Source organism: Mobula hypostoma, chromosome 2, assembly GCF_963921235.1.
Source record: "Mobula hypostoma chromosome 2, sMobHyp1.1, whole genome shotgun sequence".
NCBI lineage: Eukaryota > Metazoa > Chordata > Chondrichthyes > Myliobatiformes > Myliobatidae > Mobula > Mobula hypostoma.
In genome coordinates, this window is record NC_086098.1 from 137,620,875 (window position 1) to 137,633,968 (window position 13,094).

At 40.5% G+C, this 13,094-nt stretch overlaps 1 protein-coding gene across 3 annotated transcripts in view; it reads left to right on the top strand.

Annotated features, from left to right (window-relative positions):
- rev3l (REV3 like, DNA directed polymerase zeta catalytic subunit) overlaps window positions 1-13,094 on the top strand; it is a 222,205-nt gene that overhangs the window by 82,980 nt on the left and 126,131 nt on the right. For all 3 annotated transcript variants that reach the window (XM_063040747.1, XM_063040749.1, XM_063040748.1), the window contains exon 2: window positions 10,577-10,766. In XM_063040747.1, the coding sequence (XP_062896817.1) occupies window positions 10,577-10,766 (190 nt within the window). The remainder of the gene's footprint in view (window positions 1-10,576; window positions 10,767-13,094) is intronic.

The following is a 13,094-nucleotide window of genomic DNA, read 5'->3' on the forward strand; positions in this document are numbered from 1 at the left end:
ATGACTGCAGAATGTCTAAACACAGTCTCTGACAGCTTATCATCATGACTCTTGATTTACTGAACTTGCACACTGTACAAGCGGAGTTCAGCTCTCAAAGGTCTTTCAGTTTAAGGCTGCACAGTGCCTGCACTTGCTGCCATTGTTCAGCACCCCAGTCCTTGTGCATAGGTGAGTCTCTTGGCTTTGTGTCCACTTAAGAGAAATGACTTTTTGGCAGCAAGTGCTCTAGATTGACAAGTCAAAACTTGAAAATTTTGGCTTAAACAGAAGGCAGTTTGTCTGGAGAAGAGATGGAAAACACTACGTGGATAAGTGTCTGTAGCCAACAGTGAAGTATGGCGGAGGTTCCCTGCAGATGTGAGGCTGTATTTCTGCAAGTAGAGTTAGTGATCTAGTTAGAGTTAATGAAATCAGTAAGTAGAAGCGCAATACCATCAGGGAAGCATCAGGTCGGTCCCAAGGTTATTCTGCAGCAGGACAGTGACCACAAATATGGCCAAGGTCGTAATGAACTATCTTTAGCAAAAAGAACGAGGAGTTCTACAGCAGATGGTAAAGCTTCTACAAAACCCTGATCTCAACATCATTGAAGCTATCCAGGATTACCAGGAGAGACAGAAGCAAACAAAGCAACCAAAGGCTGCAGAAGAACTATGGCAAGTTCTCCAAAATGCTTGGAACAACCTATCAACCAATTTACTTATAAAAGTGCATGACAGTGTACCTAAGAGAATTGATGCAATTTTAAAGGCGAAGGGTAGTCACACCAAATATTGATTTGATTTAGTATTTGCTGTTTACTGTTCTTACAACAGTAAATTGTTTGATATTTAGAAACTTTTCATTTCAAGTCAAGTCACTTTTTATTGTCTTTTCGACTATCACTGCTGGTACAGTACACAGTAAAAACGAAACAAAGTTTTTTAGGACCATGGTGCTACATGAAGCATCTTAGCTTTGCAGATCTTTTTCATATGTCTAAAGCTTTTGCACAGTACTGTATGTTGTGAAATTTGTTTTGTGGCAGCAGCATAGTGCAATGTATAAAAATACTGTAAGTCCTGATGAAGGGTCTTGGCCCAAAACATCGACTGTATGCTTTTCCATAGATGCAGTCTGGCCTGCTGAGTTCCTCCAGTGTGTGTTGCATAGAATGCTCTCCTCCATGATAGATCTGTAGAAATTTGCTCGAGTCTGATGACATACCAGTTCTTCTCAAGCTCCTAATGATGTGTAGCCACTGCCATGTCGTCTTTGTAATTGCATCAATATGTTTGGCCCAGGATAGATCTTCAGGTAAGTTGGCACCCAGGACCTTGAAGCTGCTCTTCCTTTTCCACTACTGCCCCACTGATGAGGACTGGTGTGTTCTCCTGACTTCCCCTTCTTGAAGTCTAAAATCAGTTTCTTGACCTTGCTGATGCTGAGTGCAAGGTTGTTGTTTTAACATCACTCAACCAGCTGATCTGTCTCACTCCTCTACGCCACCTTGTCAGCATCTGAGATTCTGCCAGCAACAGTTGTCATCGTGAATTTATAGATGGTGTTCGAATTGTGCCTAGCCACGCAGTCATGAGTGTACTGGTATGATGCCCTGTTGAAGGTGGAAACCACCAGCTGCAGGAGTGAGAGATTGAACGCTCCAGCCAGTTGGTTGGCACAGGTTTTCAGTGCCCTGACAGGTACACCATCAGAGGTTGCAAGGGTTCACCTTTTCGAAAGATGTTCTGACATTGGACTCTGGAGAAAGATATCACAAGGTCGTCAGATACCTGATGACCCTACTGGGACTTTACTACTTTCTTCCTCTTAAGTTAGGTCTTAAAGCATAAATCCTTTGGAAAACTCTTTTGTTATCTGTAGCTTTGTTAAATTTCATCTGACTAAAGTTCGTTGTAATTTTTTTTGCAACATTAACGGCATAATATAAAATCAAGTTATGGCTTTCTTTCAGTTAACAACAAAGTACCTTTGTTTTGAGTTGTGTAAGTAAGTTGTGCTAAAGTCATGAGGACACCTGGCCAATATTCATAAACATCCATAATAAACTTTTATCTTTTTTTTTAAACAAAACCATTCTACTTTACCTTTTTGCTCCAGGGTCATTGAAGAAAATAAATGTTACAAGAGTAAACACAACTAAATCTACTTTATCCTATTGTATTCTATCCTATCTCATTGGCAATCTAACTGTGCTAATAAAGGTACAAGTAGAGATGTGGGCGTTACATTCACTGCCTTGTTTGTAAGGTCAATTGTAACTAAATTTCCACATATGTTTTGAAACCTTGTGCTATTAAAAGGTACGGGCTGTTTTAATTGTACACTGATTCTTAACTGACTTAACTACTGGAAAATATATTTTGGTACTTTAACACTTTGTCGTGTGGTTTGAAGAAAATGTTTTGACCTACAGACATTGCAGCTTTCTGTAGTTTCATATTGCCTGTGCCAATCTAATCATCTGCAGCCACATAGCTGTAAAATTATAATCTTCTCTTGTTCGTTCTTTGAAGTCATCTCTGGATTTCTATACTACAATGAGGTTTTTTAAAAAAATTACATAATGAATTGTAGTGTATGAAATATTTTCTACTAAAGTCCCATAGTTGTAACAAGAATCTGTATACTTTGTCATCTCCAGAGGGATCCTGCCACTAAACATATCTTTATCTCCTCCTCTTCCCCCACACCCCCCAGCTTTCTGCAGGGACCACTCTCCACAATTCCCTTGTCCATTTGTCCCTTCCTACCAGTCTCCCTCCTGGCGCTTATCCCTGCGAGTGGCCCAAGTGTTAAACCTACCCATTCACCTCTTCCCTCACCTCCATTCATGGCCCCGAACAGTCCTTCCAGGTAAGGCAACACTTCACCTGTGAGTCTACTAGGCTTGTCTATTGTGTCCAGTGCTCCCATTACATTAGTGAGACCTGTTGTAAGTCGGGAGACTGCTTCATTGAGCACCTCCGCTTCATCCGCCAAAAGCTGAACTTCCTGGTGACCAAATATTTTAATTCCAATCTCCATTCCAGTATTTCGGTACTCTTGTGTCAAGATGAGGGTGGAAGAGCACCGCCTTATATTCCTTCTGGATAACCTCCAACCTGATGGCATAAATATAGATTTCTCCTTCTGGTAAAAAAAAGTTTTTATCTCTCTCCCTCCCTTTTTACCTCTCCTCACTTAGCTTTGCCTATCACCGAGCTAGCCTTCTTTCCGCCCCCCCACCCCCACCTCCCCAGGGCCTTTTTATTTAGGCATCTTCCCCCTTCCATTTCAGTCCTGAAGAAGGGTCTTGGCCCAAAATGTTGACTGTGTATTCATTTCCATATATGCTGCCTAGCCTGAGTTCCTCCAGCATTTTGTGTGTGTTGCTCTGTATACTTTATTTTGCACCTCTTAATTTCAGTATGACTTTCCTGTGCTTCACTTGGCATGAAGTTCGTGCCTAGACAGAAATAAGCTATGTAAGTTGCAACTAATACTACAAGTTACAGTAAGAAGTATACAAAAATTGAGGTTGTGTTAGTGCATTCAGAAATCTGTTGGTGGAGGGGAAGAAGCTGATCCTAAACCAGGGGTTCCCAAGCAATGTGCACAAAATGCTGGAAGTACTCAACAGGCCAGGCAGCATCTATGGGAAAAAGTACAGATGACGTTTCAGAATCAGGTTTATTATCACCGGCATGTGAAGTGAAATTTGTTAACTTAGCAGCAGCAGTTCATTGCAATACATAATCTAGCAGAGAGAGAATAATAATAATAAATAAAATTAATAAATAAACAAGTAAATCAGTTACATATATTGAATAGATTTTTTTAATGTGCAAAACAGAAATACTATATATTCTTAAAAAAAGTGAGGTAGTGCCCAAAGTTTCAATGTCCATTTAGAAATTGGATGGCAGAGGGGACGAAGCTGTTCCTGAATCGCTAAGTGTGTGCCTTCAGGCTTCTGTACATCTTATCTGATGGTAACAGTGAGAAAAAGGCATGCCCTGGGTGCTGGAGGTCCTTAATAATGGACGCTGCCTTTCTGAGACACCGCTCCCTAAAGATGTCCTGGGTACTTTGTAGGCTAGTGCCCAAGATGGAGCTGACTAGATTTACAATCTTCTGCAGCTTCTTTTGGTCCTGTGCAGTAGCCCTTCCATACCAGACAGTGATGCAACCTGTCAGAATGCTCTCCACGGTACAACTATAGAAGTTTTTTTGAGTGTATTTGTTGATATGCCGAATCGCTTCAAACTCCTAATAAAGTGTAGCCGCTGTCTTGCCTTCTTTATGACTACATTGATATGTTGGGACCAGGTTAGATCCTCAAAGATCTTGACACCAAGGAACTTGAAGCTGCTCACTCTCTTTCAGGCCAAGACCAGGGGTTACCAATCTTTTTTTTAACGCCATGGACCAATACCATTTAAGCAAGAGGTCGGTGGACCCCAGTTTAGAAACCCCTCTCCTAAAACATTGGGTGTGTCTTCCTGTACCTCCTCTCTGATGTTAATAATGAAAGGGCATGACCTCAATGGTGAGACTTCTTAATGATGGATGTCACTTTTCTTGTGGCATTGCCTTTGGACGATGTCCTCAATAGTGTGGAAACCAGTGCCCATGTTGAAGTGGCTGAGTTTACAAACCTTGGCAGCTTCTGTGCAATCCTGTGCATTAGTGTCACTATACCACACAATGATGCAACCAGTTAAAATAGATAAGAGCCATAAACAAGATGCACTTGAACTAGGTGGTTCTAAGCACCTCGACAACTGGAAAAAGTTGGAGTGTTGAAATAAAACCAGATCAGTGTACAGCAGCACTAGAGAGAAATAACTATTTGTAGACAGGAACAAAACGCGCGCCATCTTAAGGAGGGCGTCAAACTTTATGTGATATTGTTGCCACTGTAGGATTGCCTGTTACAAGTCTCTGGTACAACACAACAAGGAAATCTTTGCTGTGTTGTGCTGAATGGATACTTTGCTGAAGGGATTAGAAAAACTGGAAAGCATTTTAAAAACATTAGAACTATGAAAGTTTTATATTAGCATTTGAACATGGGGCACAATCAGTGTTTCAAGAAAATAAGTAATGTTCAGCATTTGGTCTGCTGCTGTCTCCAACTTTAGTTATAGATAACGTCTAGGAAGATTTGAAATGGCTCAATCAGTTTAGATTTGATACCTTAGGGAAAAAATAGTGTTGAAATCAGTGCTATTTTTGGATGATCAGAAATATTCAACCAAAGGACTTGCAGAATCTGTCCTGTTTTTACCCATGTATGTATTTCTGCATGTGTTTCTTTAATTACACATTTTTAAAGTATTTTTGCTTTATCCTGCAACAGATATTTTCAGTTTCGTAGTACTGCCATGTGAGAATATTGGAATTGTATTCACTGAGATTTGTGTTTAGATCAGAATTCTGACATTATGTACTTGTTTTTTTTTCTATACTTAAATTCTCACTAATTAGAGCTTTTGTTGGCATTTTATGGCAGTATTTATACCTGGGTTTCTATTTTGAGCCAAAAGCATTTGTAGCATTTTGGCAGCCTACTTCAGTAAGCTAAGTAGTATTGATTATGATTTGTACCAGTCCGTGACACTATGCTACACGTTGGCTTACACTGTGCCAATGTAAGGCAATAATGAGAGCACATTTGCAGTGCCATGCAGAGAACTGGTTTCCTTACCAAAGGAAGGATGTTAATGCATTGAAAACAGTTCAGATTTACTGAATTAGTTCCTGAATGGGTGTTTTGTGAGGAAACGTTGGATGGACCAGGCTTTGTGGTGTTGGAATTTAAAAGATGATGACAGGAGACTACTTTGAAGTTTATAAGTGTAACTCTCACTTCAGCTAGCAGCTTAAAATGGGGGGGCGGTGGTGATAGCCCCCCGACCGGGCCAAACTTAAGAAATCTCATTTAGGTGGATGCTGCGCGATGTGTCCCCTGTTACAAATTAGTACCCTGAAATAACAAACAGTACGCAATATGCGATTAAATGATTGAGATTTATAATTCTTATTTTGACTATATGGTTAGCAAAGAAAACAAAAAAAGAAAAAGGCCCATTCTCAAGAAACAGTCTTTTGCTCGCTGATAAGCTGGTTGTCCACCATCGACTTCCTCCGATCGTCCCTGACCTTTGGACCCTTGCTCCAAGTCCACTCTGTCCAACAGTCTACCAACTCTTTCCATTCGCATCTTCTCTCCTCATCTCTCCCCAGCAAAAGACTGCGAAAATCTCTCTTCCAGACTGTCAAGGAATAACAACAGTTCTCTCATTGGATAGCCCCAGCATTCCAACCCCCATTATATCTAGTCATAACCTCCAAACATTGCTGCTACAGAGAAACCATTACATTAGCAGTGAAACCTTACAGCATGTTACGTAAGATTTTTGGGGAAGTGGCTAAACAGGATGGATGTAAAGATGTTGTTTCCTCTAGGCCCAGGGTTCCCAACCTGGGTTCCAAGGATCCCTCTGTTAGGGATCCATGACATTGAAAAGGTTGGGAACCCCCTTTCTAGGTCAATCTAGGATTAAGGCCTGGTGTTGTAAATAAATGTTCCCCTTGAGGATTGTGAGTCTTTCAAAGAGCAAAGGCTGTACCAAGCTCATTGGTGATGTTGGGACAGGGATAAACATTGACTGGGATGCAAAGGATCTTTAAGGAAAGATTGTTGTTGTGATACCATATCTCAAATGGCTTTTAATCTTCTCACGTACTCTGATTCACCATTGTTTAAAATTCAGCTCAGCGTGACGATATCATCTGCAGTCATGTAGATGGAGTTAAAACAGAACCTGGCCACACAATCGTTTGTAGGAAGGGGCCGAGGATGCAGCCTTGTGATGCACCTGTGTTGAGGATAATCGTGGTGGAGGTGTTGCTGCTTTTCCTTACTGGTGGTCTGTTGGTCAGGAGGTCAGGGATCTAGTCTTAAAGGGTGTTGCTGAGTTTTAGGCCTAGAGGTTTGAAAATTTTGCTTGGAATTATAGTATTGAAGGCAGAGCTGTAGCCCTTTACTGTCCAGGTGCTCTAGAAATAAGGGTAGGACCAGGGAGACGGCACCTGCTTTAGGATTGTCCTCTTCAGTATACAGTCCTCAACATACTTGCTGGTAAAGTCAGTAATGGTCATGACATACTCATCTTGGCTGGTTACTGAGTCAGAATAAAGTATTACAGTTGCAGAGAAAGTTCAGGCAGGCAATAAAGTGCAAGATCATGATGTATCTTGTGAAGTCAAGAGTCCACCTGAACATACAAGGGGAATCATTTAATAGTCTTATAACAGTAGGATATAAGCTGTCCTTTAGCCTGCTGTTAAGTGTTCTCGGGCTTTGGTCTCCTCTGTCTGAAGGGAGGGGATGAGAGAATGTCTGGGTGGGTGGTGTCTTTGATTACAATGGCTACTTTTCCAAGGAACAGGAAATGTAGACAGTTGATGGAGGGGAGGCAGGTTTCTGTAATGTATTGAGCTGTGGCCACAACTCCCTGTAGTTTCTTGCACTCTTAGGCAGAGCAATTGCCTTACCAAATAGTGATGCTCTCTCTGATGCATCTATAAAAATTGAAGGTCAGTGGGGGATGCCAAATTTCTCTGTCCTTCTGAGGAATTAGAGACTCTGGTGTGCTTTCTAGGCTGTGATTGGATTCAGACACAGTGGGTTGATGGGAAGATGATGGGTGGAACCGAGGGAATTTCTGTGATGAAACCATTCAGCTGCTATCCTCGTGCAATGCGTTGTTTGTGTTGCATAATCTGTGTATGAATTTGACTATACAGAGGGGGAAAAAAAGTGGAAAAATGGCAGACAAAGTTGTCCAGTTATTCAAACAGAAAGAAAGAATTAGTTATTTGAAGCTGAAAAAATCGATAGAGTCATGCAGGGAAGATGAGCTGTTGTCCCATGAGTTTGCGTTGAATCTCAGTGTAACAGAGATGTGAGCAGGAGTGGTATGGTGAATTAAAATGGCAGACAGCCAGGAGCTCGTGTTGCCCCTGCACAGACAGTGAAAGCTCCACCAAGTGATCACTGCATTTGTATTTGGTTTCTGTAGTGTCAAAAAGGCCACATTGTGAACACTGATTGGGAAAAAGTGCAAGTGAATCACTGCTTCATCTGCAAAATGTACTTGGGTGAAATGGAGTCAAGAGATTTCAAAATGCTGGAATCTAAAGTAACAATCTACTGGAGGGTGCAGAAAGGGTGCATCTTTCCTGGTGCAGAGTTTTGACCTAGAACATCAATGTTTCTTTTCCTTCCACAGATGTTGCTCACAAGATTGTTTCGGTCCTTGGAAGGTAGGGAGGACAAAGGGGAAAGGAGGAGTACCATCTATCCCTTAGTTGCATAAAAATGTCCTGAAGAGAAGGGTCTCATCCTGAAACTTTGACTGTTTATTCATTTCTGCAGCTGCTGCCTGACGAGTTCATCCAACATTTTATACGTGTATAGAAATGTGCCTTGTGATGGGAAGTGAGAGGTGAGGCAGAAGAGTGGTCCGAGGATTTTCAAAAGGAAAAATCCCTTTACAATGCTGAAAAGGTCGGAATGGAAAATGTGCGTCTTGTAGTGAAATCTTGTTGGAATTAGTGGAAATTGCAAAGGTTGATCCACTTAATGCAAAGGCTGGTGGAGTGGATGTTAAGGAACAGTGGAAGTCTTTCCTTCTGTAAAGGAGGAGAATGGATGAGAGTAGAAGCAATAAAGAGCCCTGGCTTCTATTTGTGGCCTCTGGCACTATTATAACTTGTCCCCAAAACAATTTTGAGGAACAGTAACTCATCTTCCACCTACAGGACTTGATATCAAATTCATCACCTTTAGATAACCTATTCTTCCTTTTTGTTTGCCATTCCATTTTTTCTTTACTAATTTTTATATAATCTGCAGATTTAGAGTGTCATTATAAAGATTGTACAATTTAGCAACAAGTTACACAGAGAAGCTAAGGTTGCCTAAACTGCCCTATTATTTCACTTCATCAGAGAAATTTCCCTTGTTCTATTTATCATTCTCCCCATCTTCTCTAAGTAGGCTAATTTGTTTTTCATTTCTCAGTAATAATGGAGACTTACAGATCTGAAAGAGTAATTGTTTCTCTTTCCACCAATGATGTATGACCTGTTGACTTTTTCCAGCATTTTTTGTTTTTATGACAGTGGATGTAATTGAATTGAATTGACTTTATTTCTTACATCCTTCACATACATGAGGAGTAAAAATCTTTACGTTACAGGATCTCTGTCTAAATGTGCAATGTCCAATCATAGTAATTTATAATAAATAGAACAGTCAATGTAATATAGAGTACACTCAAAGTGTGAGTTAATCAGTCTGATGGCCTGGTGGAAGAAGCTGTTACAGAGCCTGTTGGTCCTGGCTTTTATGCTGCGGTACCATTTCCTGGATGGTAGCAGCTAGAATAGATTGTGGTTGGGGTGACTCAGGTCCCTAATGATCCTATGGGCCCTTATTACACACCTGTTTTTGTAATTGTCCTGAATCATGGGAAGTTTACAACTACAGATGCGCTGAGCTGTCTGCACCACTCTCTGCAGGGTCCTGCAATTAAGGGAGGTACAGTTCCCATACCAGGCAGTGATGCAGCCAGTTAAGATGCTCTCAATTGTGCCCCTGTAGAAAGTTCTTAGGATTTGGGGGCCCATACCAAACTTTCTCAACTGTCTGAGGTAAAAGAGGTGCTGTTGTGCCTTTTTCACCACACAGCTGGTGTGCACGGACCACGTGAGATCCTCGGTAATGTGGATGCTGAGGAACTTGAAGCTGTTTACCCTCTCAACCCCAGATCCATTGATGTCAATAGGGGTTAGCCTGTCTCCATTCCTCCTCTCCTTTGTTTTTGCGACAGTGTGGGAGAGGTGGTTTTCTTGACGCCACTGTGTCAGAGATGGTTATATGGTTATGGATGTCTTCTTCACTGTAGGCCACCTCATTATTGTTTGAGATAAGGCCAATCAATGTAGTGTCGTTGACAAATTTAATTAGCAGATTGGAGCTGTGGGTGGCAATACACTCATGGGTATACAGAGAGTAAAGAAGGGGACTTCAGTACACAGCCCTGAGGGGCTCCTGTATTGAGAGTCAGAGGAGTGGAGGTGAGGGAGCCCACTCTTGCAACCTGCTAGCGATTTGACAGGAAGTCCAGGATCCAGCTGCATAAGGCAGGGTCAAGGCCAAGGTCTGGAGATTTGAATTTGACTAATGGATATTAAACAATTAAAGCAAAAGGCACTTTACTTTAGCTCAATACAATGAATATGCTGGCCTTTGTCCCCTTTCCCTTCTAGTCCTGATGATGCGTCTCAGCCTGAAACATCAACTGTTACTCCCCTCCAAAGATGCTCCCTGACTTGCTGAGGTCATCCAGCATTTTGTGTGTTGCTCTTGGTGAATGTATTGATGTTTCATGCTGATATACTGTATTGTGCCGAAAGATATTTGAGTACTAAGCAGAATTTATTTTCCACTAGGATTCAGATAGAATTTTGTATTTTAATTACAATTTGCCATGTATTCCATTTCCTCTATTCCTAGGTCAGAAGACTTGTCTCCATTTGCATGGCACGTTTCCATACTTTTATGTTCCATATGATGGCTGTGGACAACAACCAGAACGGCATCTTCGTCAGTTGGCTTTCAGTATCGACCGAGCACTGAATGTGTCTTTGGGCAATCCTTCTTCTAGTGTCCAGCATGTATTCAGGGTGTCACTTGTATCTGGGATGTAAGTAGTTATTGATCTTTAACAGACGGTGGTTTTGTGAAATTTTGAATCTTGATTTGAGTGGGATTGCTAGGGAATGCTTGTATCTTAAAGTAAGAACTTCCCTGGGTTTTTGTAATGAAGTTCTGTCTGATTTAATCTGCAGTATTTTTAAATTTCCAAATTTCTAATTTCTAAACAATAGTATATATGCAACTTTTGCAGGTCACACGCTAGTCCAAAGAGCAGTGTGTTGGTTTAGGGTAGGCAAATATGCTTTTGTGGTACCATATGTTTGTAGTTTGTTACAAAGTATTGACAATCATTTCTTGTTGAAGAACAAGGCTGGAGGTGAGATTTAAAGTCAGAAGTTAACTCAGTGTGTAGATATAACTGTGGGGGATGCACTTAAGGAGATGTTTACACTGCAGTTTTAAAGAAATTAAGACCGCTTACTATCTTAGAAAATAAGATTCTGATTACCACCTCCATATAGCAACAAATATTTCAGCTTTTGGCAGATTCCAATTCATTCAATTGTCTTAAAATAAGTCGACTGAAATAAATATTTAAAACTTCTGAAAAGTGTGTGGGCACTGAACAAAAGGAGGTGGTATTGTGAAAGGTGCCAAAAGCTTAATTGGGAGTGCTTTCTTTTTAATGAGGAGGTGGAGTAATAGAGAAATTTCCATTGTAGGATTTAGACTAGTGAAAGCTGTGGTCATTGGTGGGGGTGGGTCAAGGAGGATGTGTATGAGAGGCTAATTTGAAGATCCAAGAGCTCGGGTGGTGAGTGTTGGTGAGCTGAATGTTGGTACAGATCATAAGGAGCAGACCAATAAAGGAATAGGATTCGGGCAGCAGTTTTATGAATTAGTTTATGGGCAAAGGTTGATAATGAAGAAAGAATTTGGATTTGTCTACAATTGCAACTTTAAAATATCCTAAATTCTGACATTGCAGTCATGGTGCTATTTATGATGACACCAAACCATCTTGAGAGAAATTTTGCTATACGGATTAAACCAATTCTGCTCCAGGTGATGGTATTCTATCTGAGGCTAAAAATGTTTCATGTCAATGACTTGTCCAGCAATTAACAACCTGGCCAGTGTAGCACTTTGATGCCGAAATGATATATTAGCCCTTATCACTTGCAGAGGGGCTGTTTCTGCCTGAGAGCTGGGAGGTGATGAAATGTTTGCATTGTTGAAGTTCCTGACATGTCACTGATACGTTGTTGAGGCATACAGTTAAACAGAGGTAGCAAAATGATTGGTGGGAAAAACCAACATCCATGTGAGCCTAAAAAACTGCTTGAGGTGCTGGAGCAAGAAATATTCCAGGAGCAGATGTTGTTTTGGCTTTGATTTGATAGATAAGAATGGGATTTATTAAAGATTATCCTGCTTGGTGGTGGGGGGGGGGGAGACGGTAAAGAGGATCATATAGTTATCAAATAATGCAAAGAAGATAACTGTTGTAAGTCACCAGTCCAGAAGAAATGTAATCAATTGGAGCCTGAGAAGAACAAGATGGATGGATTTGGTATTATAGAGAGGAAAGAGAAACTAGGTAATAGCTAGTGATGCTTATTTTGAATGGGGAACTGTAGCTAATGTGAGAATAGTGCTATAACATTCGGGCAAGCTAATTTTAAAATTGGAAATGATTCAGGGAAGCATTGTTTCAGGCAGAGACTTGATATTGAACGTGTAGCTTAAACGGAATAAACTGGGAGTACAGGTGATGTATGTTAAAGAGCTGCGTTTTATTATAGTTTATAAAGCTATTGTAACAGTGTCTTGTCTCTACTTTTGAAAGTCCCTGTTTGTGGGCTAACATATTTTAGTAACCGATCAAAGAATTTCAAATGCTTTTATGTCTTTGTGGTTAAGGTTGAAATTTAATTCTTCAGATACAAAGCAAGAAACTTTACATGTGATGTTTCATTCTGCATGGGCTAAAATTCCATTCAGTATTTTATTTCTTAATGTGTTAAACCAAAATGTTCCATTTGCAATCTTAAATGGATTCTACTCAATCTTAAGCTACAGTGCTTTGTAAAAGTATTCAGCCCCCAACCCTTTGTTCACATAAGTGAGTATTACAACCAGGGATTTTGCTCAATTTAACTGTGAATTTTTTTTTGTGAATCACATGCTGCTTTTTCACAGTAGAACCCCAAAAATAACAAGGAAAATTGTAAAGCCTGAAAAACTGAAAACTCAAAAAACTGAAATGTCACAGCTCAAAAGCATTCATCCCCCTTTGCTCAGTACTTAGTTGAGCCACCTCTCAGAGTTATTACAGCCAGTAATCTTTTTGAACAAGTCTCTGTTAACTTTT